This window comes from Thermobia domestica, chromosome 11 (genome assembly GCF_964235325.1).
Source record: "Thermobia domestica chromosome 11, izTheDome1.hap1.1, whole genome shotgun sequence".
NCBI lineage: Eukaryota > Metazoa > Arthropoda > Insecta > Zygentoma > Lepismatidae > Thermobia > Thermobia domestica.
Window position 1 is genome coordinate 17,863,340 of NC_137464.1, and position 26,734 is coordinate 17,890,073.

General features: G+C 35.6%; 2 protein-coding genes across 3 annotated transcripts in view; both read right to left on the reverse strand.

Annotated features, from left to right (window-relative positions):
* The window catches only part of ERR (estrogen-related receptor), a 217,040-nt gene that overhangs the window by 163,491 nt on the left and 26,815 nt on the right, over positions 1-26,734 (reverse strand). Inside the window, exons 1-2 of one of the 2 annotated variants that reach the window (XM_081730138.1) lie at positions 17,914-20,020; positions 2,156-2,233 (exon numbers count right to left, since the gene is read on the reverse strand). The gene's annotated coding sequence lies outside the window, so the exon portion shown is untranslated. Of the gene's footprint in view, positions 1-2,155; positions 2,234-17,913; positions 20,021-26,734 lie in introns of those variants that run through there. The other variant, XM_081730137.1, reaches the window with a different exon arrangement.
* Uch (Ubiquitin carboxyl-terminal hydrolase) lies at positions 20,162-21,671 on the reverse strand. The gene has a single exon (XM_081730139.1). It carries the CDS (start codon positions 21,566-21,568, stop codon positions 20,882-20,884), a length of 687 nt encoding a protein of 228 aa, XP_081586265.1. The 5' UTR covers positions 21,569-21,671; the 3' UTR covers positions 20,162-20,881.

The following is a 26,734-nucleotide window of genomic DNA, read 5'->3' on the forward strand; positions in this document are numbered from 1 at the left end:
AATATAAATACCAATAACATAATATCAAGGTCTTTTATATCACAATACAAGGTCTACCATATATATATATATAGGCATGAAACAAGCTTTTAATAAGTCAACTTCAAGACTGTGACAAGAATATCGTCTGAACCAAATTGCAAGAAGACCCCTCACTCATCTTTCTGTTAATTTCTTACTTCTTGCCTGACGACCAACACTCGACACGTTATGAGAATTTTCTTAAATGGTTTGAAGCAAAGCCCACTCAGAAGGTTACATCAAATTATTATTATTATTATTATTATTATTATTATTATTATTATTATTATTCCATTTTTGTCAATTTTAAGACAAAATTCATATATTAATAGAAGTGGATGTAATTGCATCAAAGTAACTATATTTTTCGTAATATATGTCTCATGTATGTAGGTTCTTACAAGATATGAACACTGAAGAAAATAAATACACACTTTGCTTTCAAGACTGAATGGTTCGTCGTCGGAAAAAATAAAAGTTCAGGTGTATTAACTCTCATGTACATGTGCTCAGAAATAACAACAGTATTATAACATAGTAAAGATTATGCAGACAGCCAGATAAAGGAAAAGGTGAGATGGAGTAGTGGTGAAAAAAAGTTCAAACATGGTGGGGTACAGAAAGTTAGGAGACAGCTCTTAAAATAAATCATAAAATATAAAGGAAAATAAGAAAATCGTTCTGCATCAAAACTAGATGTCTGTACATATGGTTCCTTCATTTGTGAAACGTATTTGTTGGGAATTTGATTTATGTTTAGGCATGGTTGTTATATATATTATATCGTACTTTCACCATCTATTTCATTATCACATTCTATTTTTATCGTCTCCTTTATCCTAACTGGCAGTACCGAGGGAAGTAAAATTAAAAATAAGTAACTTCAAAAACTTTCTTTAACACATATATCCAACAAAAGCACAGACCTTTCTAGCCAGAGAGGCTCTCCGTCGGAACATAAAGAAAGAGTTGCTCTTCGTGAGCACAAAGAAATGAAGACATCACCAAATGTTCAATGTTAATGAGCAATTACATGATAAAACGCTTTGTTCATTTATCAAGTTTCCCATCTCTACATTCCTACCGCAGCCATTCCAGCTAGAAGGTCCCGTACTTGTGTTGAGCTTTTAACGTGTAAGTACTCTTAGATAATCATACAAGTATCAACTTTATATTGTTCACCACTCAATTGACCTGAGATCGAACCAGAAGCCTCTAGCGATCTACAACTGAGCCACTGTGACCACGCGTATTCATAAAGATTTAGACTATGTTAGAAGAAAAGTGTATCATGGATATGAAAATAAAAACCTTAAATAATCTTTTCACGAACGGTGGTGTCCGTCTAAATATCAACCCCCCCCCCCCTCACCCTGTCCTCATCAAAATAAAAAGAGTTAAATGTTGTAAGATATACACTTCATACCCACTGGTTTATGCAAACGTTTTCTTTGTCTTTCAAGTTTTGACAAGGTAGGGGAGAACGTTTTTTCATTCAAATTTGTTTTCGCTTGTTACCTTTTCATAAGGTAAGAATCTGGATACTTTTGTATTGTATTAATGAAACATGAAGAAGTTCAATCAGTCCTCTTCAAAGCATTGTAAAACAGAGGTTAACCATTTTTTATAAAATACGATAAAAACGATTATCATGCCTGTTGTTCTGTATGGTTACGAAACATGGTCGCTTACTCTGAGGGAAGAACGTAGACTGAAAGTATTTGAGAACAAGATCCTGAGACGAATATTCGGACTCGAAAGGAACGGGAGTGGGGAAAGGCGAAGGTTCATAACGAGGAACCACATAATTTTTATTGTTTACTAAACATTGTTAGGATCATCAAGTCTAGGAGGCTTAGGTAGGCAAGTCGTGTAGCCAGAATGGAAGATAGTATGAACGATTTCAAAATTTTAACTGAAAATGCAATCAGAGAAAGACCATTAGGAAGACCTAGACGCAGATGGACGATAATATTAAGATGCATCTCGCAGAAATAGGAATACAAAGTAGAAACTGAATCCAGCTGGCTAAGGATAGAAGTTAATGGAGAGCTTTTGTGAACGCAACATTGAACCCCCGGGTTCCATAGCCCTAAGGGTTAAGAGTTAGTTATAAGTCTATGGCAATACCTACCTGCTCGCTTCAATACTGCGACTGTTACATGGCATACATTCTACTCGCTTAAAGTCGTTGTTTGTTTTCGATCCCAGCCTGAAATGAAAAGGAATCTTCATTTAATTAATACAGCTAACTTTATAACATGAGACATACTTCTATTTAAAAACAAAATCTCAAAATAAAGTTCTTAATCAGGCGACAGATTACAAAAATGATCAAATCATATGGCATGAAATCATAACGTAATTGCAGGTATGTTCTTAGCATTAGAGACGTGAAGGTAGGTTTAAAATGGGATGTATAAAATGAGTACTTTCATAATTATAGTTACATGATTTTAGAATTTATTCATTGAGTTTCCATACACACAATTGTTAAGAAATTTCGACCCTGATAGCAGAAAATCAGGAAACGAACCAGCATTACACACTTTCCTAACACCGCATCTCGCATCAAATTATTCAATTTCTTACTGTAATACTTTTGTTACAAATTTGTTAAATGGGAAAAAAAAGTGATATTGTACATAACATTAAAATGTAGGAGGAACGTTAAATGATATTATGTTAAATAATATTAAATGATATTGAGTAATACAATTACTGAGACTGACTACTTCAAACTAACTTCATTTGCTTTATAAGGCTCTCCTGTTTGAATTATCGGCTCATTTCAACAAATATAGGAAAAACGAAAAAAACATTTCCTTATCAAAATCTCCAATTTTCCCTGATTTTCAGGTTAAGTATCACTTTCCCTATCTTCTTCATTTCGTTTTCCCTGACTTTTCAGAATTCCCAGATTTTTAAGAACTTTGTCAACATATAATGCACTGTCCAGACCAGGATAAAATAAGTACAATACTTGGGGGTCATTTTCCATTTTCTTTGTCACCAGAGGCTACAATTCACTGAATGTGCGTAGGCTATACTTTTTCTGAGTGTCTGCTTTATCCTGTTTCTTGTTTTGTGTATTTAGGCCAATTAGGCCCTGAGCAATGAACATCTGAAAACAACTCGATGAAATTGTACTTTTATAAAAGTCGGCCTCACACCAACAGCCTTACCTTGCAGAATGTGCTCGATAACCAAAGGGCTAACTGACTTAGATATATTATGATGGTCAGCTAAATTCTTCCTGTTCCGCATAGTTAAAAAAAGCATTTTCATAGGCCGCCCATTGTTCCAAATGACTCTTTTCTTCCTTCTCTGCAAATTACGTTATGATGCACAATAAAAGCAAAGTTTCACTAATAGAAATGGTTTCAATATTCAGAAAATGAACATCTAAGTTGGGTCTTTGGCAATAAAATATTTTTTATATTATATTATATATATATATATATATATATATATATATATATATATATATATATATATATATATATACCGGGTGCGTCATTTATAATGTCAAACCTTGATGACGGAGAAACCAAAAGAGAGGGAGAAGCAAAACTTTGCACTTTGCACGAAGCAACTATACAAAGGGGCACATTGGTACACGTATTATTTGACATCACCGGATGAACAGTGTTGCCAACCCTATATAAAGTTATGATTTTTTTTAATGGAACGACCTAAATTGTATTTCATAATTGAATTCAACACTAGAAAGGAAGACGAAAGATATGCCACGCGCAGGTCAGTGTTACAAACTTCTCGAGAAATAACGTTAAATATGAGTCACATTTAAACGCCTTTTGCACACACAGGAAGTGAGGAACACACTAGTTTTGCACAATAATTTAAATATTAGCCAGAACGGTCTAAATTGACACCAAGTTTAGATGGGTCCGTTAAACAGTGTTGACATAACAGAAAAGACAAAAGTCGAGTTTGGATATGGTGCAACAACTCGAAAAAGGCCATAAGTACATTACGGTTTAAAATTTATAGAACAATTTGGTATGTCATAAGAGGCATTCTCACGTTTATTTGAAGTCGATAAGTCAAGTACTTACCGAGATATTCGGAATTTTGTAAAAGCTGACAGCGTTACCAACTTCTACAGCGCAAAATTCTCAGCTTTTACAAAATTCCGAATATGTCGGTAAGTATTTGACTTATCGACTTCAAATAAACGTACATAGGGTTAAAAGAGCAGTTTAAGCTTCTTTCTTCTAGATTTCAAGACTTCATGTCTTTTCACTGACAAATTTTAACAAAAGCCGGTACACAAAGGAACTCAGTTCCGATAATGTGAAACCACACTCAATGTAAAATGAAATTCTGTCACATTTTACTTAGAGATTTCTGTAATTCCTGAATTTCCTTTCAGCTTCGAAGTTTTCGACTCTCCCTCTGAAGTCTTGGTCACGGAGTTAAAAATAGAAAGAAAAAGAATAGAAACATCAAAGAATAAAAATTGGAACGGACTTACCAAGGGAAGAGCTGTGTTGTACGGAAACGCATTGTAAAATACGTCAGCGATCAACGGATGAAGATGATGCAAACTAAAATATGTTAGATTGATATTGCTGAGAAGCGTCTTAAGTGTATAATTTTAATACCGTGCGATAATTTTACTTCTAATGGTCCTGTATAATTTAGACAAGCATTCTTTCCATTTACCGAAATCACAATAAGCACTGATTAGTGATATTACTGACTATGACTGAAGAAGCAAATTTCTAGCTGTGGAAGTGTTGTTTTAATAGAAGGAATAGTAAACTCACTATTATAGTTTAAAACTCTCGAGAGACCAAGAGAAACTTAATAACTTTAAATCTGCAGCTACTTTTCACTTGCAAAACACATTATGAGCAAAATCGGAAATAATAAACTTGTTACATGGATTTTTGTGTGATTAACTAATTGATCAATATTTCAATAGGTATACGAGATAGACGACCGAAAATTAGGTGACACAGCATTAGCGGAAAATTAGGCGACACAAAATTAAATGTACACGGTTATCTGTCAAAACATTGAATGCGTGTAGAGACAGTTATACCCGTAAAGCAATTTCGACTACAAGTAATATTAATGAAAATTCGAAACTTACTAAGGAACATAATCATCCTTTAAACCGAGGTCAAGTCGAATGTGTGAAGAATAAAATGAAAATGAAGTTTACACACAAAACTCATCCAGTTCAACTTCATATGATCACTGGCTGTTTGTCATCTTAATGAAGAAGCTAATGCAATTCTGACTTCAGGAGAATCCTGCAAAAGGACGATTTGATATCAGTAGTCATCAAAGCGTCCACCTGAACCTACGTCTTTGGTAGATTGAAGGTATACCCATATTATTTAGTAACACGCTTTCGTATAAAATTTGCTGAAATGCTTTTTATTTCGATTGGTATCAGAATAACATTACCGTGGTTAGAGGCCATAATTTTGATTTTACCAAATTTTCTCTGACTATAAATTAGGTCCAGCTCTTACAAAATTAATTAATAAATAGTCCTCAGGAGGCTGAAATACTTATTTGCAACTCAAGTTGCATCTTTCTTGATTACATATAATGTCTTCATGTAAAACCACCGTTTTAATTACGTATTTACATTTTTTCCCCCTCAAGAAATTGAACACAAACTGTTAACGCTCAATCCGATGATTCTTGCTATACGATGATGGTTCGCAGGCAGAAAATAGCATAATCATATATGTTTGACCAACGTTAGCTTAAATCAACTAAGTTCAGCAGAAGAGTGATAAATAGATGGAAATTTTAGTGTGACGCCACGACAGTTTACCATGCCCATGTAATTCGCATTTCAGTGCATGAAACAGCTATTTGCGCCGTTTTCGCAAATCTGCAGAGAAAGAATCAACAACTTACAAGTAAGTTAATGAAATTTATTTTATTACTAGCGAAATTATAAGTTAAATTTCGTGTCCTTTTGTGTGTGCTCCTTGGCATTTGATCTATTATCTAAAGTATGTATTTGTAGTATATAGTATTTAGTTAGTGCCTCTACTATTGATGTTATTTAACTGATTTTTTACATCTGCTTGCTTTCGCAGGTTCTGATGGCGAAATGCAGCAGAAAGAACTATTTTCCTACTCCTAGAAGAACAATCTGTGATTCTAAAGGAGCAGTTATTAATTCTGTTAGGAACATTCTCCGAAATAACGTTCAAATACAGAGATAATTTTACCATTTAAGTCAAAGTTTATGTTAAAAAAAAAAAAAAATTGCAACAAAATACAGAAGTGAATAATAATTTGGATTATTCTGCTGCAAATGACAGGGTTTAGTGTTTCTGGCATTAAAAGAAGTTACTAACGATACGAATTATTTGCTGGAAGTTATGTCAGAAGCAGCTACAGACTTTTTATATTATATTGGCTACTTTTGTTTCTGGAAATTTTAGGGGCGGTTTGTGCCAAGGTTTTGGACTACCAAGGAATTCTTCCATCTTTTCCTCAGATGTTTGGAGTTTAAATGGTGCCGCATTAACTGCGAACTCAAACAAATAATTACTGGGAAGGAAGGAATAATAAGTTTTTCCATTTAGTTATAAACATCTTCCGATTCAGGAGCCTAATTCATTCATGCCTGAAAAGAACACGGTTCGTCTTGCATTATGTAACATAATCGACACATGAATGTAAAAACATTGTAAGTTTCTACTGTATTCGTTACTTATATAACTTCTGTCAGTTACTGCTACCTTTAGTAGCAGTTTCATTTAACTCTCTGCAACGTCTTTTGGCAGTTCTATGCTGACATTGCAGAATCTTATTTCCAGACTTCAGATGGCAAAATTACTGCTCACGAAATGAGCTAATTTTTTATGTAACTAAGAATGGTATGAACTTGGGAAGTAACGTGAAATGTAAAACAGGTTCTGTATAATGTATATTACTGTTATAATTGGCAAAGAAAGGCTGTACAATCAATACAGTACAATTTCCCAGGAATATGGTAAGTGCTTATTTGTATGAACAAAGAAGTGTCAAAACTCCCATTTTTAACACCAGTTCTTGATCACATTAATTTTTTTTTTTTTTTATAGATTTTCAAATATGGCGTTTGTTAATTTTTGAAGCTTCGTAATCATTCATTGTTTTAACAGTCTATTCGGCTTTTAACATTCTATGATAATGCTCGTAGAAAAGTAGAGTTTGGTCAAATATGGCAATTTTTCTAACGATTTCCGAATGTCTAATTGCTTGGAGTTGAAAGCGTCAATAATGAATGTGAGCATTATACACAATTTATATAAAGTTTATTCAAGGAACGTTCAGTACCTCATGTAAACAAATACACGTGGTGATAGTTTCATTTTATTGGTTAAAGAGCCTTGGAACATCCATGCGGCAGAAGAAAATAGTCCACTGTTAAGTAAGCTGTTTTTTAATGTTTTTGTTGCTTATAAGGCCCATTATCAGAAATGCAATTTCCTTGCAGTTAAATAACAGAAACAACATTGTATCTAAGAACAAAATTGAATTAATGCAATAAAAGAGAATACGCATGCGTAGAAGGTGGCTTTGACCAATCTTACGCACGAATCACAGTTCACAATAGCGCCGCGTGAGGGAAGTATGTAAAACACGGACAGGATACAAGCACGTGCTTCTCGAAAGGAGTGCTGACCGATACCCAATCATCCGATGACTGGCGGAGTAATACCATTCTGCAATGTTTACTTCTGGATCAGAAGGTTCGTTGAATGGACTTTAGTATTGTTTCCTTCAATATATTTTCAGTATATTTTTTATTTTTTTTTTTTTTATAACTAATTTACATGTTCTTTACATTCACTCCTTTGCAAAGAGCTATTTACCACACTCACATACACTCAAGCATATGTGTTTCCCTATGTTACAATCATTTACTTTCCAATTACCATATTGACCTTATTTGTATAGTATGCCGTCCAGTTGTATAAATGTTCAGTGTTGTCCTTTGTGTTAGAGAAGTGTCCTTTCCATGTGGTAAGGTGCCAAGAACCGACGACACGTTGCCACGTTGGATAGCAATATATATGCGTTGAATTACTTCCACAACACTTTTTATAGAGGGAGTTTGACCACGGGTCTATGATATAAAATACTCTCCAACTACTTCTACACAAATTGTTGCGTGAGTACCTTAGGATCCTAAAAGATGTATTTTTGGATAGAGCACATACTAGTTCCTAAGTGAAGTCTTGACCCGACTACAGTACATCCCATAGTTTTGGAGTTATGGACCTTTAGAGTTCATTTTTTCATGTTTTCGGCAGCCTATAACACGTAAACGATGGGGGTTTTCGTCCTATGTTTATAGGAACGTTTTTGCTTGTTTTACTCTCAGGAATCACTCCTCTGCCTTTGTACAACGAATTTAGCGCCATACTGTATATTATATAAAAATGCTTAGGAAGAGAGACTGAAAAGCTTAGTGCCACGTTGTTGAATGGACAAAAGACACTGTTCGAGTTCCTTGCCTCAGTTTCTCACAATTTATATAATTAGATGGCTGCCGATGTCTAATTGTATATACCAATGTGTGTGTGTATTTTCCTTCTATATATTTTCCCGATTTTCTACTTAAATTTTTTGTATTGATGTTTTTATGTATGTATCACTTAACAGTCAAAAGGTAGTAAACTGGGTAAATCACGGAATATTAAAATGTATTTTCATTATTGTCATTTACATTCCTCGCGCTTAAAATTTTTCCCGGATTTAAGGATGGGCTCGAATTTTAATCTGATCAGTGAGTACTTAGGAATACTCTCACTCATCATATTTTCAGCAATTTGTTACTGTATATCACCTCATTTTCCATTACTAAATTTACCGCTAATTTTTCATCCATTTTTGCTTAATTCCGTTCCCAATTTTCCAACGATCATCTCAGCCACCTCCTCTAGGGTGGCGTTCCTCAGAACAGAATCCTCTACTTACACATCAGTATTCTTTTCCTTTCCTCTTGCATATATTTTGTGTGTGTGTGTGGAATATATATATATATATCTATATACGTAATTCTATCATAGATACTGTTCCAATTTTTGAGGGTGGCTGTACTCCCGTCCGTACAAGCGAGCGACATAAAGAGCGGTATCGTCAAGCGTGAATCATTGGTGGATGAGCTGAAGAAGTTTAAAGGTGTCAGTTATAAGTGTTCAAGATGGAATGGGGCGAGTATGAAAATAGTGTGGCCATAATAACGTTGCAGAAGGTAGGCAAATCATCACGGGACATTTTCAAAACCCTCCAGAAGTTGCAAATTAGTAAAAAGTTTACTACACTATCCAACACTTTGTTCAGACTGGAACTGCGAAAGATCGCCCGCAGCAAGGAAGACCACGCACAGTACGAACACCGAAACTTGTGAAAGAAGTGGCGCGCGTGTCCGACAAAATCCAGTTAAGAAACAGTCAGTTACGGCTCATAAACTAAAGATATAGAACATGTCTGTCTCGCACATTAAGCAGTGACCTGGGACTCCATGCTTACAAACAAAGCAAAGGACATCTCCTGACAAAGAAATTGAAGCTTCAGACGCTCCTGAAAGCAAAGCTCTTACTTAAACGTTACGCAGCAAATGGGCACCATCGAATCCTTTTCACTGATGAAAAGATTTTTCAGTGTTGAGGAGACTTTCAATGCCCTAAAAGACAGGATATATGTCACATTCTCTGGAGAATCTGGTGAAAAGGCTCCAAGGATGCAGAGAGGTCAGCATCCTGCCTCAGTCATGGTGTGGTGGAGTGTGAGCTACAAAGGTAAAACGGAGCTCCATTTCTGTGAAAAGCGAGTCAAAACGAAAGCCAGCAGGAGACAATGCTTGAGAGCCTAGTCAAGAGTCTCAACAACACCCTCTTCCATGAACAGAACTGGAGCTTCCAGCAGGACTCAGTCCCAGTACACAAGACACGAAGAACCCACCAGTGAGTCGAGGCAAATGTCCTGGACTTCATTTCCACTTCAGACTGACCTTCTACAAGTCCGGACCTAACCCCTTTGGACTACAAATTGTGGTCTAAGCTTCAGGAGACGGCTTGCACGAAGAGACGCCAATACTGAAAGTTTGAAACGGACTCTTCGGAAGCCAGCTGCAGATTTTCCAGTTGATGTCTTACATAATGCAGTTGATGAGTGGCCACACAGTCTTAAGAACTATGTGCATGCTAATGGTGGCAATTTTGAATAATTATTTGTGATTTTGGTTTATAATGCATCATGCCAGCAATTCAGGTTATTAGAATATTAAAATATGTCTAACCATTTTGTATGAATGTATTTAAAACTTTGGAACAGTATTTATGGTAAGACTATATTACATATATATATATATACAAGGATAAATCAAAAAGTAAGGTGAAATTGCCTGTCAAACCCATAGTATTGTGTGTAGCTAATTAATTCTTTTCCATGTTACAGGCAATCTGGTAATAGAAGTGTGACGGCTTGTACAACATTCTATGTCCAGCCGTCTGGTGCTGAGAGCAACTCAAAGATGGCGCAACGACTGGAACATTACACCAAGGAGGAAGTGCGCGGTGTCATTCGTTTTTTCTGGGCCAAGGGAACAAAACCATGTGACATTCATCGAGAATTGGTGCAGGTCTACGGAGATAGTGTTATGTCGCTGAAACAAGTGTACGTGTGGTGTAACGCATTTGCAAGTGGTAGGAGTACTGTCACAGATGATGGCAGACCATCAACGTCCATCACCGACACGAATGTGGCTGTCGTCGATGCCATGATTCGTGAAGACAGAAGAGTGCGGTTGCAGGACATTGCCAATGAATTGAATATCTCTTATGGTAGACCTGCACCTGCACCATATATATCACATTCTTTAAAGGTACAAATGCAATGAATTAAGGCTGAAGGAGCATGACTTGGCTGCGAAGCACACCTGCATCTTCGGTTTAGCGTATCTATGTGCTAACGCTACCCAGTCCGTTTCCAATCCAGATACACTTTCACTCTCTTATGGTCGGACCTCAGCTATTCTGAACAAATTTGCTTAACATAGTACTTTTATCATCTACATAATTTTGATTCTTTTTCGTTCCTTATATTTATTCCCATTTTCCACATGACATTTGAACCGTAACATATAACTATCACTAGTGATACTACTGTAATTTAGCTTTGAATGTAAAAGTAATTCAACGCGAAAATAGTCATTTATATATTTAAAAAAAAAAAAATCCAATTAATTTAAAACCAAATGGATGAGCTTTCCACTAACAGTGCCGCAACTGTTGAATGACTTGAAGTCATTTTTTCCGTCCCAAAGCAGAAACAATCATGCACGTTGAACAGTACAGTTGGTTTAAAGTGCAACTCATGCCAAAGCCGTCGTATTTCGATTCAAAATGTCACTTGTAGCCGAATCCACTTTCGTTATGCCTCTTACAACGCCATCACTTTGGAACTTTTTTGTTCTTATACCATACTGTTTCCCCTTCTTCAAGTACCGGTATATTCCGTTCAAATCTGAAGTCATTCTGACCATTAAAAACACATTTTATACCATTTCTGTGCAAATATTTTGTGCGATACTTTCCGTTCTTCTAAACCGATCGTAACAGATTCTTAATTTTGTTCGTTTCTTTTCTTTGTGTTGTGTTGTTTGTAATGTTTCTAATAGACTGAAATAGTGTGACGTCACATCCTTCTCGTTGCCATGGTGATCGCCATTTTATTTTCTAAACAAGTACCCTAAATACCTAAAGAACCTATGTGCAAAACGAAAACAGTGATGAAGTATTTCGAAACTGCAAACATTAGATTGGAACAAATACTTATGCTTCTTTTTAAATATATCTAATGACTGAAACTGAAAAATAGGGTAGAAAAGGTAATTAGAAAAAAAAAATATGTTAAATAATGTTATGTGCATGACAAGCATTGAAACTTAAATCAGCGAGTTCACATGTCTTGTGAAATTTTCCCTCTGATGTATATTTTGAGAATTTCTATATTTTCAGGTTAAATTAAACCTTAAGTGTACTCACCCTGTTCATAATCAGATATTAACTTTAAATAATTCCGGAAAATTTTTGATTCAGTAATATGAGTATGATATACTATTGCAAATTTGAACAGGATTATTGTTTAAGAGTTGTTTAAAATATATACTGAACCATTCATAATTGAATGCGTAATTATTGTACGTTTTCTAAATGCTTTTTTTTTTTTTTTTTTTTTTTTTTAAGTCGATAGAGAATATAAGAAAAGATGTTACCTATATCCACTGATGGTCTGGATTGAATATTTCTAAAGGATAGCCTTTTCTTTCTTTTGTAATGTAGACTATACTTTGAAATAATATTGTGCACTTCCATTATAAACAGCAGACATTAGAAGTGTAAATGCCCCAATAGAATTAACATTATTCTAAAAGACTTTCTTCTTTTTAAAAAATCATATATTTTTACATCTTTCTCTCTGCCGACAGTTTGTCAATCTACACGTTAGGGAGTTTATGTTGCGTACAAATGCTTCTTATGGTGGATTACATGATAATTGTGCTTACATTAACTATTCGATTTCTACTTTATTACTTAGGGATGTGGAGCTTTTTGAAATAAGCTCTTTAGCTCCATTAGCTTCACGCGTTTGTATAGAAAAAGCATGGCGATCACCATGGTAACGGGAAAAAATGACGACATCACTATTTCAGTCTATTAGTTGCCTTGTGGTATAGCTGTACCGCACCGACACCTATCAACTCAAGATTAGTTCGCATGATACTCATACTTTCATATTTTTTTCTCTTTTCTTTCTGATATATTATTTACATTATCGTTGCAATATTATAGAATTTAATACTGAAATAGTTTAAAAGTTAATGTCGAGTGATTTAGTTTAATTTTGAATCAGTTTTAGCTTTGCCGTTAATACAGTTGTCATCGTTCGTGATATTTAAACAAATGTAATCGAAGGTGAATTTATATTATTTGTTTAAGGAGAATTTGTATGCAAACATATTTCATTCTTCCTTCGGAATGTCAATATAATCGTAACAAGAATTATTTAGGCTTACCTCTCACAAAATTGTGCATAGAATCAAGATAGTTATGGTACTCTGTTTACATGTTGTTAAGGCACTCAACTGGTTGTAATGTGACTATGGTCGACATATCGTCAATGTCATTAGTTAGTTCTAGTGAACTAAACATCAATGCTGAATCGAACTACTGAATGATTAAATAAATCCAGGATATTAAAAAGTTCGTGCAATTCCCTGGAAGAAATCCAGTCTGGAGAACTCACGCACCATGATGGTATTAGTTCTTCTCTACGTAGTTCTTTAGTCATCGTACCTAACGATACATTTTTGCCATTATATTATTCTTCCCTTTCCATAAGCCAGTTTTGTGAAAGTCTGCAGTTTGGATTTGAATCCACAGTTCAAGCTCAGAAATGACGTCACTCCTACTGTCAAAATGGTGTCCTCTGAGTGGACGCTTCATTTCCGGAAGACAAAGAAACCACTTGATGCTAGGTCTGGTGTGTATGGGGGTAGGGCAATATTTCATATCCTAATTCCACTGCTTTAATCATGGATGCATGGGCGGAATGAGATGTATTGTCTGACAATATCAGCACCCCATTTGTGACCAATCCACGACGTTTCTTCTTCAGTTTCTCTCATAGCTCAGTTGGAGATGGGAATAATATGTACTAGTAATAGTTTGCTCCTGTGGTAGGTAATCTGTCATGATGAGGCCCTCACAGTCCCAGAAAAGCATCACGTTGGTAGCAAACTTCTGCACTCGTGCCTTTTTAGGGGTAGGAAGGAGGGGCGTTTACATTATTTGCTTTTTTTTTTTTTTGTTTGTTTGTTTGTTTGTTTCTGGGTCATAAAGATAAACCCAACTTTCACCCATCCCATAGCGATGCAACATTTCTCTTGCTGCAACGTCCTTGTGATTTCTCTTCTGGAAAGGTGTACCAGTCGTGGCACCTACCGAGCTGACACTTTCTGAATAGTATTCCAGGACGCTCCATAGCTCACACCTATTCCACACAATACTTTCAATTGTTATTCTCCTATCTTACATTAAGAATTTTCTCCCTTAAGGCGGTATCATCAGTGAAAGATGGTCTTCTCGAGGCGTTCCCAGCGGTCATGTGTTCAGTTTGGAATTTCCGTTTCCACTTGGATACTATCTCATAAGATGGGCTTTTGTTCCCATACATGACATTAATCTTTTCGTGGGCCTGGTTTTGATTTCCCCTAATGATGGAGGAACTTAATGAAGCTTCATGCTTATCAACCATCGCACCTTCAGTGATTTACACATACACACACACAAAACAAAAAGTTCTAGAATTTGCATGATTAGCATACAAGGACCTGGCTACAAGACGCATGTTCGACGGGGGTTCATAGTTCTTCACCTTCTAGGTGATTGACGAACTTTCTGATACTCCATCGTACGTTCTGATACTGCGAATAAATTAAACACTACTTATTTTTTTTTTTTTTAATTGAAAATGGAAATTACTGAGATACATCGTTTCCGTACGCTGTTACCTTCTAGGAACATTATAAACAATGTCGTATGCGTTCTTGTACCTGCCTGTACTCCTGAAGTTACCTGATTATCTTTATCTGATGAAAAGAAACAATAAATAATCTTACTCCACAAGTATTTCTGTTCTTCCTATTTAATGATTATCTATAAATAACTCCTGATGTAGCAACACGCTCATGTCTATACGGGATCTCGCCTGTTGAACCCAGAACTTGCGGAAGTCTGATTAACGTCCATTTTCTATATTACTCACTTCCCATACGAGTTAGCATCGTTAGTGCGTTGCCAACATCTGAATATGAATCCATGTTGCTCATACGTATGATTTGGGGCAAAAGCCAAACAGGTGTTAACTACAAACTGCTGTAAGTCGTCTTGGCATCTACACCAATTCAATTAGATAAACTGTCGTTCAAACCTGGAATTTTACAATAATTCGCTGAAAATTGATAGAAATGTTCCGAATGTTGTGTTGAACAACATATTCAAGTCCGAAGAAATCCCGCTTGGGGAAATCGAGATATGACGTCTTTAAGCCAACCACCGAAAGAATATATCACTTCAATTTTAAAACACCATATCTTCTCAACAATTCAAGATAGAAACGCCATTTGACAGAGAATACATTAGACATTCATATGTATAAAAACATTTGTTACAAACTATCGCTACCATTAATATAGCACTTTAAAGTGACACGAATATGTATTCTCAAGTGGAGGTTTAAGATTTAACTATACATAACTTTGAAACGATTAAATATATGCGGAAAGTCTTGAAATATTCGTTAAGCTTTCCAACATGCCCAAATCCATTGTTGTATCTCTAAAACAAACGGAACTAGTCAAGTTTATGTCGAGGTAGCAGTGATCACGTACATTAGCAACATCATGGACACTGTCATCTTCGATGCTTACTCCAATCCAAGAACGAGAGGCGAAGGAGTAAAGAATCAAAGATGAAGACAATAATCAACGATCTCAAACCATCGATTGTACCCCACAGACTATTTCAGCACACATTTCCAACAAAATCACATTTATAGACTTTTTAACCAATCATCTTTAATCAGCGTGTGTTAACATACTTGGTGGTTTCAACATCAATAACTGCAGTGAGAATAGAAGTATTGCCAGATCTTCTGAGACAGGATACTAATTTGTTAGTCCTCTTCCCTTCACATGGTGATATAGATATCTATTTCGGACGCTAATGCATGAAAAAAGATAATTCTCACAAACTTTACAACATTAAGAACTTCAAGCTGGCCTCGGGAGAAGTCATTTCTAATATTCTTTTCTTCCATACCGCAACTGGTTGTGATACAATTGCGTCGTTTAGAAAAGATATTACCTTTCTGTTATTTTCCTAGCTTTTGAGGAAATTCTTTTTACTCAAGTTTCACGTCCAACGATTATGCACCGAGCATAAGGGACAGAAATTCTATGTCTGAAAGCACATTCTTTTCAGCGCGATATCTTTCGTGGTACATAAATTGAAGACTTCCGAGTTTTCATAATTCGGTCTCTATTATAGTCACCCGTAACTAGCAGACCAACGCCTTAACTCTTCAACTATAATTTATTATGATTCTAAAGTTGTACTGGATAGTAGTGAATCCAGTGAACTTCGTGTTTATCTCATGCATCGATATACAAGAACAAAAAGTTTTCAGGCTTACAGAGAAGATCTACACTATCAACAGCAGATTAGTGAGGCAAATGTGTTCCTCACATACATAAATTCACTACACAACACGAAACACTAGATTTCCTAAATGTTCATTGAAAGAATATTAAATTCAGATAAACATATTTCTGTCAAACAATTCATTTCTGCGAAAAGACACAAAAACTACCAATAAGAGATTGGTAAATTACGCGTCTCTTTATGGTACTGACTATTGTATTTAAGCTCGATCTCCATCCTTATACGTAAGTGCCATTAAGGCATGTCGTCAGTACAGCCAATTGTTCAAGAATGAATTATTTGCATTGTGTGTATGGCGAGGAAAGTTTAATTGCTAGACTGAGATAATTTTGTATTTCTGCACATTCACCATTCAAACATTCTAAATACGTTAACGTCTGTACCTTTACGCTCACTCTACATAACGTCAGTAAAAATCAAGTGTGTTGCCTTAGTGGTGTAACTATATTCTTTCTTTCAGCTGTATTTCACCTACAAAAGTTCTGATTTCCTCTGACTGTTTCAATACTCTCGTATTCTATTCTGTTTTTACATCACCTTAACTTTATTTATAAAACATGCTGTTTTTATTGATCACCACTTGTGCGTTAATGTATATAAGAAATCAGAAGCCAGAAATGAAAACTTTTTTTTCACTACCACTACTTATATTAAGCAGGCTTCATGTTTTCATATTTTATACATCAAATCTAGAATACATAAAACATATAGACAGGGTAGAACGAAGCTGACGGGCACGAGGATGCGTCGGTAGTGAGCAGGCGTGTCAGCGAGTGGATAGGCACGTAAGCAAGATTAGTGTAAACACAAAATATTCTCATGTTACTAGATGCCTTACTTGTCGGACAGTTCTATCGTTACGGATGGTAGGCTACTACTTGTATGACGCATTTGAAAGTATCTTAATGTAGGTTTTGGCAGTGATAAGAGCTCTTACAGCACTTGTATTAGTATCAAACTATTCATGCTATGCTTGTAAAATAAAATAAAGCCTCTATACAGTCCAGAAATAGTACACCGACAAAAAATTCAATACCTCCTTTTCACACGGACTTACTAATAACCCTACACTTGAACAAGTAAAACAGCTAGATTATTACTTAAATCTGCCACATTCAGAAATGTGTCATTACACGCAATGTTCAATTCTCTCCGCAAATTTTGCAAAATGTGATGTTCTTAAACTTAAAGCCTGCACCTACAAAGTACCAATATGATACAATACTACAATCGGATCTACTGAACTTCTACTGCAACGAAAGCAATTGTTGCCGATTAAGTATTAAAAAAAAAACTAAACGACGTATTCCTAACCGCAGAGTAAACACTATCAAAGGTGGTACCAATCTTTTCATTTTTCACGGAACATAGCATTAGCAAGGTTCTAGAACACAGGTCCGCCTTCAGGGCAACTACAAGAGTCCAAGGTAGGTGAATTACGACAAAATAAATGGTTACCTATTCAACATACCACTTGCATACAGGGATTCCTTCCAATAATCTACATTATAAAATAACAACCTTACAACATATGTTATTAGAAGAAATTCTTCAATGCAAGTGAATTTCGGTAAATTAATAAATCCGAATAACTTATTTTTTCAAAACTCACCCATCTTGGACTTACAAAAAAGTAAGAAATAAAACATTAAAAGAAAGTATAAAATGTACACAGAACACACGAGGTGTGAAGCAATATATTGTAACATATAAATACTTCGACACATTCACACAATACAATGACATACCACGTCGTCTACCGCCAAGGCGCCAATGAACAATTCAACATCTACTCCGAATACGAAAACGAAACTGAATGGAATTTCGAATAAAATAAAAGACATACTAAAATAAAATTTATGCATGTAAACTCAAAAAAAACTTCACTTATCTAAAATTATAATTAATTAAAACATTATTATCACTTTATGTATAATACAACAAGCCGACATATCACTAGTGTGGTTAAGTAAACCAACATGGTAGTGCACTGTGCAAAGATTGAAGTTCAGTGTTCTTAGTTTCGATAATAATATACTGAAACGAAAAAAAAAAAAGTCCAAAAACTGGAAGAAAAGAACACGGAAGAGAATAAGGAACGAAAAGGAACAAAAACAAGGCACGTACAATACATTTCATTAGTTTTATAACGAGGGACCTGTGTTCTAGAACCTTCTCCCTAGCAAGAGACATTAGTTGAAAAAAAAAAAAAAAAAAAAAAAAAAAAGTCTATGGATGTTTAAGTGATGATGGAAGAATTAGTGGAATGAGAATGTTAAAGGAAATGGGAATACCCGAAAAAACCCACGGACATGATGTCGTCCACCACAAACTTGAGCGGGGATCGAACTTGGGCTCCTTCACACCACAGGTAAGTTCTCTACCATTGACCCACTGTGTCCTCCATTAGAATACTAAGGCGACAAAATATAGTGTACAAGTATACTTTACAAAAATGTGACGTCGTACCGGGCATTACTGTATTTTTTTTAGAATATACGTAAATTTTGGTGGTACCTTTAGAGTAAATGTCTAACAAACAAAAACTAGAAAATGTAGCTATTACTAATTAAAAATTAAGTTTAGCTATATTATACTGCTTCAGAAAATCAAATGCTCCAACTGTACACTTCAGGATATTGCACACTTTCTGTCAAAAATTCTTGTTGAAAAGTAACATAAAACCCGAAGTAATTAATACCCTGAAATACTTAGAAAAAATATCCACTTCCTTTATGTACGAAGACCTGCAATATACTCCTACGGAATTACGTACACTTATCAAATTAACTTTTCACCGCGCAAATTGACTGTACGTATACAAACATAAATTAATGAAATATATACTTCATCCTGTCTGCATTCACGTCTTGGACCTTCAGCGATCATTTTGAGGTGTGTACACGCATTCCCCGGTGCAGAGATACTTTAAAAGTTACAAAAACACCAACCCATGCTAGATAGCTACTAAATAGCACGAATGTTATCTGAATCAGGGCAGGAGCACAGCAGGGGGCACGAGCGGTAGCCAATCCGTAGGGATTTGTGTCAGCGATGGTGGGTATAGCGTAAACAAGAATTGTTGAAATCCACTGCTTTCCCGATAGGAAGATGTATGATTGGTCCATTCATTTACAGTTCCTTACAAATAAAAACTTACCTTCCACTCTACTATACATCACATTTTAGCACTATTTCGTGTTGACGATTTGTAACAACTTCAGAAATTTATCAGAACTTCACGAACACCTCAATGGTTTCGATTCTTTTCACCTTCGTATACCGTGCACCACCTTCATTCACTTTACACACTGTGCTCTATAGATACATAAAGGAGAATGTTTGTGCATTACATTTCGATTTCTCTCGTTCTACGTGCAAACTGTCGGACATAAGACACAACGTACTTCGATTATTCGCATACTGTTCTATTACAATATTATTACTAACTTATTCTATAAATTTCAGAAATTGTGCATACATCACCTCTTAACGTTATGTACAAATACGTGCATACCAGGCTCTACTTCAATTAACGTATTTTCACATACATACGTATTTCACGATAAGAATACATTATATTTTGATTATTTGCAGCACTCTATTGAAATATTATTACAAATTTCTTCTGTAAACTTTACAAACCCTGGATCCGTACAATCAAACTGCACCCTTCTCTTGGCAAGAGTGCACTTTATGTAGGGTCGGGTTAGCTTAGTGATAGGGATCCATTTTGTTGAAATTAATAGAGTGTAATTGCTAGTATTTCTATTTAGTGTATTGGTACATATGTATGATTTGCATAAATCCACTCTTATCCTTACCCGTTACTAAATTTATACTCTAGCACTAATATAATATTTGTTATATGTTCACAATTATTTATTGAATTTCAGTGTACAACTCGACATACAGAAATGCAATGAATGTAATCACAGACTGTTTCTCGCATCTACTATCTACTTTACATTAAAAATCTGACAGCTTCACAAAATTGCCGACTGCAAGCACACTCAAATATCTTAAGTATCAGCATCAGTATACGAACATCTTTTGAATAACAATCACCTATCATATATTTATAGAAAGGAAAAAGTTGTCACGAATCACAATGCAAAGCAAATACGAGTAGCCTTGCAATTTTCTTCTAGCACATATACAACTCACTGAACCGGATATTTTTAATTCGATGAAGGCACACGGTTAAGCAGACATAGGCCTACAATTTTAACTCAAAACTCTCGGTACATTATCGTTCACACAGCTTTCAGTGTTTTCAAAACACAATGTACACACGAAACACACTAAATTATTTGTAAAGTATCACCTTAATTTCAAAGAGAGCAAGAAAGAAATGAGTACACGATATTCGTAAGCAAAATGGTACAAATTTAAGCAAATACAGTCACATGAAACAGAAAGTTCGGAACAGCTTACCACACAAAAACCGATTACACGCACACAAAGTGACAAAAGAAATTGTGAATATAGAACATATTTATTTAGTTCGTGATTTTCAAACAAATGTAAACACATGCCAGGGAACAACGAGGCACCGGGAAATTTCCAATTTTTCTTCTTTATTCAGCAGCTGCCAAAGCCACCACTGTGAAACGAAGTTCTTCTGGATCACGAGATATGTAATTTTTGCATACTTTAGCAGCATCCTCAAGCAATGTCTCAGGTGATGTTGGACCATGGTTTATAGGGAATGACTTCCTCCCATCTAGTTCGTACAATGAACCGTCCTTGTGTACAAAGGCGATAAAGTGATGATTGACTGGTTGGCTAGCATCTGGAGTTTCAGTCTGTCCCTCCTGAGCAAACTCTTTGTGAGCATTGATGATGCCCTCTGCTTTCATCAACAAATTACCCCTATCTTCTGGAGACAAAGATAATCCATCTTTAATAAACTGCTTCAGATCGCCATCACCCAGCTCAATTTGGTCAGTATTATTGGCAACACTATGCACAAGGGCCACTGTTCCACACGCATTACTTACATATTGTTTCAGAAAAAATATGCTGTCTGTTACTTTTTGTCCCTTTTCGCTAAGTTCAGCTTGTTGTGCTTTTTCAGCAGCCTCGGTTTTTTCACTTATTGGGTAAAGCAATAGAACAGCTAGAACGGGTTGAGGTACAGTTACCAGTAAGTCCGGATCTAAACCAAATACATCAACCATTTGCCATTTTGACGGAACTCCAAGATTCTGAAGATACTTATTCATAACATCAGGATTAGATTCAAGCGGTGGTAACCACGCCATTATTACTGAAGTACCGGTAGGTAACTAAGTTTAAATCAGCAATCCTAAACTATTAACGTGCTAGCCGTGTCGCCGCTAACGATCCCTTAGACAGATGAAGAACGATCACAGAGTTGCCAGGCCCTTGAATCATACGCTCATTCGTTTCTCACAAGGAGGTGCCTCATTCCATATCGATATCGACATAAAGGATACACAAAATTTGCTATATTCGATTTCACACAATGATACGACGTAGAGTCAATATGGCAAATCTTCAGTTCTGGAATTATCTATCCTTCACTATTTTCGCCATAGACTTGTCTTAAAAAAATCTATACGCATAATGTGCGTTGGACTGAGTTCTGAATGTGTTAAAACCTTATGATGGTATGTGTTAATAAAACACTGGATAATGATGTTAAAACTCTAAATTACAATCACTAACATCATATCGCAAAATCAGTATGATACGGTATATCGAATATCGCACTTTAAAACGTAAAATTTGCAGTGATCACTGGAGCAAATCCCGGGGGGATGAGGGGGACATGTAACCTCCAGTCTTGGGACTGTCCCCCCAATAATCCGAATTGAAATGTTTTTCTTGGGGGGGGAAGAAATGTGATGATTTGTGAGCGATTGCCACAAAGGGAAAAGAGATGAAAGTGATGTCCCCCAGAATAAGCCTCAAATCTGTCAGTCTCCCAATGTTGAAGGCAACTCTGCTCCCCTGATCCTCCACAGCATTGTGTTTGTCTTTCAACTTCATAAATATTTTGAACATCGCTATATATATATATATACTCGTCCCCCCCCAATGTTGAAGACAGATTTGCGCCGCTGGCTGTGATAATAGCTACTGTTGTAAGACATTTTTCAACTCTATGTCTTGTGAGTAAGCGACTATACTATTACTCGAATCGATACGGGGGTAGTGACAATTTGGGTAATTTTCCGTGGGAAATTTTCTTACAGAGCTGAATTCCCCCAAGTCATATCTCCGAACCTGCTCAACATGAGCTACTAATATTCTTGCAGTAGTACTTTAACTCCCCCCGGGGAAGCTTCTGAAATCATCACTACATGGAATCACTTTGGCTTAGTGGTAGAATGAACACTTTTGCTGTAAGGGGTCACTAGTTCGATCCGAAGTCAAGTGAATTTGTGGAGAACATTGAGTCCACGAGTTTTACTGGCGTTCTTCCGTTTCCTCCCACATTTTAATTCCACTTATTCTTTCACATTCATTAATTGTTATTATTCAACCTTCTCTTTTAGCCTACAGGTCATAGACTGTGAAGTTCAATAGAATTGATATATCATTTTACTTACGTTACAACATGCACAAAAGAAAGTTGTTACTCAGAATACAAGTTATCATGAAGTTAATTTAAGAATTTAGTCAAACAAGTGAATACATTATGCTAAAACTGAATATCTAAGCACTAGGAATCCAATTCCTAAACTACTTTTCTATGAGTTGTCAGAACTTTGCGTTTTGACATTTTTCAAATGCTATTGACGTTTGTTACAGCATTTTTTTTTTTTTTTTTATTTTTAGATCTCCTTGGCAAGTGCGTCATTTGGGGATGGTAGGAGGTTTGAGAAACTCATATTTTTTTTAATTAATTGTACATTATTTTTTTAAAAAAAAACGTAAAACGTTTATTTTAATTTTCAATCTTGCCCCGTCCCTGGCAAAAATTGAAATGATGCTACAGCTCCTGGGGAATTTACCGAAGATAAAATAAAGTGCCATTTACGTAACAGTCATTCTAGCGCAGGGCACATTGTAAAGTAGCCCAGTGAAGCCCCCTCATTTCTTCATTTTCTCCATCTCGAACAAAACTTCCTGGAACCTCAGAGAGTATACTTGCGTTTGTCGTTTGTAATTCAGTGCCTTAAGGATCCCGGGGGAATATCACCGTATAAAAAGAAGAAATGAAATATGTCGAGCTAATTTAGTCGGTATTGATATACCCTTCTTTCTTAAAGTTTAAAGTTTGACTATAGAAAATTATTTAAATAAAGAGAAAGAATAATACTAAATTTGATTTTACGGAAGATCACTTTGTTTATTTTGAGCAAGGTAGTTCAAACGACGATGCAATAAATCTTTTCTACTTGCATATCGGGAAGAAATATTCGTCTAAACAAATGTGATTTTACTGCGTTATTTTACTTTGTTTTACGTCCAGATAGCTCTGAAATGCTAGTTTCCACTAGAGCTCCTTCGTGGATAAGCGGTTAGCGTACGCGTCTTCGGCGTGGGAGATCATGGTTTGATTCCCGGCGGGAGCTCATGTAGTTCGGATTCCACGTTAATCAGTAGGTCCCGTCTCATATAGCCTCGGTGCTCAAACGGAAATTAAAATCAAGTCAACAACTACCACTATTGATTTTGTTTTTTTAAAAAATCAGGAAGAGGGTCTCCGCTTTTACCGGAGAGTATATCATACCACTCAAACCCTCAGTGTAAAGGACGCCTTTATTTAGTCTAGCACATACATCATTTGGATCAGTAGCGTAGCCAGAATATTTGTTTAGAGGGGCCTTGCCGCGGAAGATTTACTTTTAATAATAATAATGCTTACATTTTTTTCTGAAGTGCTGGCTTTTTAAATATTTCTTTGTTGTTTCTCGATTGCTGTTTCTGCACATTTTCTTCGCCAAAATTAACACCACTACTTTTTTTTTTTCTACCCATCTTTCTAAAACGTTTTTCGAGCCATTATCTGAATTAATATATTGTTTAGATTTTCCTTCATTGCTTTCTGGTTTTTTGTTTGCACATTTTCCTCACCGAAATTAGAACAAATGTCTTTTTTTTTTTTTCTTGTTGTTGCTTTTAACCACTTTTGTGAAACATTTTCCGACATTTCGCGATTGCAATTGTGTCTTATTTCGACATCCTAAACACGTCTAACTCAAATAAATCTGAACTGACAGGCCAAAATTTAGACATATTTAAATAATAAAGACAACGTTGGGGAACAGAGCTTGTCTAGGAATTGCTTAGTGACATATTTTGTATTGAAATAGAGTACATATAAGGCAACTGTTGTCTGTTTCGAAACAAAATTACAAGCATCCAAGTACCAAAATAAGTTATCGGAACCATTTGGAGGGCTCGGCTCCCCTGGCCCCTCCCTTCCCTACGCCACTGATTTGGATCGACGCTGTCTATATTGGGTGGGGATTTCTAAAAACTGAATAAAAGGAGGAAAATATGAAAAGTTTTATATTGGGTGCTTTACCCACATCAAGAACTTCTCATAATGAGAGGGAATGCATTGAACTGAAAGAAGTAAGCCCTCACCGTTTGTTTAGTAGTTAGCGCGTGTTCCTTCTAGTGCACGTGGTCCTGGGTTCGATTCCGCTTAGGACATAAAATTTAATTTCATCATCATTCAGCATCCGTCTGCTTTAGCCTAAAGGGTATATCTTCAGCAGACAAACTAAAAAGTTTAATTTCACTTTTTTACGAAGAGGTGTAAAAGGCTTTGTTCAAAGACAATATCAAATTCATGTTAGTATTTAATCTTTGATCTTATTTATTTCGAATCTCTGTAGGGAACCGTGGTGGCTCAGTAGTAGAGCGTTTAGCTCTGGCAGGGTTGGCTGGTTTAAACCAAGGTGGTTTAAACCATGGTTTAAACCAAGGTTTAAACCAACTGGTTTTTTCAAAAAAACCAACTGGTTTAAACCAAAAAACAAAAAAATGTTCGTAAAAGTGTAAGTGTTTGTAAAATCTTGATGAACACACATTTGTGGGTTATCACGTTTCACTCCCGTATATTATTCGTATTATATCCAGACCTAAATTCCCCATTCATTACTCAAAAAGATAATACTACAAAAGCAACTTTTTTTTTTTTTATAAGTTTATAAATGTTTATTTTGTGATTTTTTGTAGTTATTATTGTTATGTAATTGCAGTCGAAGAAAAATTCTAAATATTGTTTCGTTTCAAAGTTTACTATTGATAAAATACATAGAAAATGCCGTACTTTTTTATGTGTGTGTGTGTGGGGGGGGTCATACAGACCTCACTAGAGGCCTTTAGTGAAATAAGTATCTTTGGTATCTATTTATGTATAAATGAGTCTGAGCCAAAGTGGACTCAAATAATTCGTATCTTTATTCACTTTTCTTATTGATAAGCATATTAAGTCGGTGTATTTCTTTAATTTGGACCAATAAAAGTCGTTATTAACTAATTTGAACTAAATTAGTTCTTCTGTACTCCGTACTACTTTGAAATTGTTCATACGTAATTCTGTGTAATGGTTTCACTTGTGCAACTGTTTATCTTTTTGTCCTTCTGAAATGACTCTTGACAGTTATATTAAGAAGCATGTAAAGATCAGTACAACGTTTTTTAATCAGGATTCCTTCGTGAGTGAGTCGGCAGACGTATCGCATTTGTGGCCAATTAGTCCTGGTTCCGAGTTCAAATGGAGGACAATTTCTCTCGGATGTAACTCGAGAAGCGGTTTTTATTCCGCTTTAAGCTTATGTGACCCCTTCCAGCATAACTCGGTTGTCGCATAATAACATCAAGGCGAAACAAACTTATTTCTGTCCATATATGATATGAATATATAGAGCAAATTATTTAAACCATAAAAACCTGGTTTAAACCAAAAAAACCGGTTTATTTGTTTTTTTTTTTAAATAAAAACCATGGTTTTTGCCAACCCTGAGCTCTGGTGAGTGAGGTTCATGCTACGATTCCAGCTCGCGCCAAGTAAGTTTTGTGGTAGACAAACACCGCGCGCGTGAGTTTTCTCGGGGTTCTCCCGTTTCATTCCACTTTCTTTATTCCACTATTTCATTCATCCTCATCGTTACTGTTCACTTTAGCTTGCACGGCATAACCGTAGGACATAAAACTGAAAGAATTCATTTTCTTTTCGAATCTGTCTAGCAATAGGTAGGTTAATTAAGAACAAATTATGTTAGTTTAATTTGTAACTTAGGATGATTCCACGAGAACTCACCATATAAATTTTGCATATATTTCGAACTTAAAACGCGTGCGTGATGTGAAAGTGAAACAGTGTAGGCCTATTTATTCTGTACATTTTACCCATAATGTAAACTGTAAGAATAGTAATTTGTAGTGTTTATGATTTAAGTTATATTTCATGAAGTCGACCGATCTTAATTAAATTTCTAACA

Coding starts and splice junctions, on each gene's coding strand:
- Uch (XM_081730139.1), bottom strand. CDS start 21,568: ATGGCGTGGTTACCACCGCTTGAATCTAATCCTGATGTTATGAATAAG.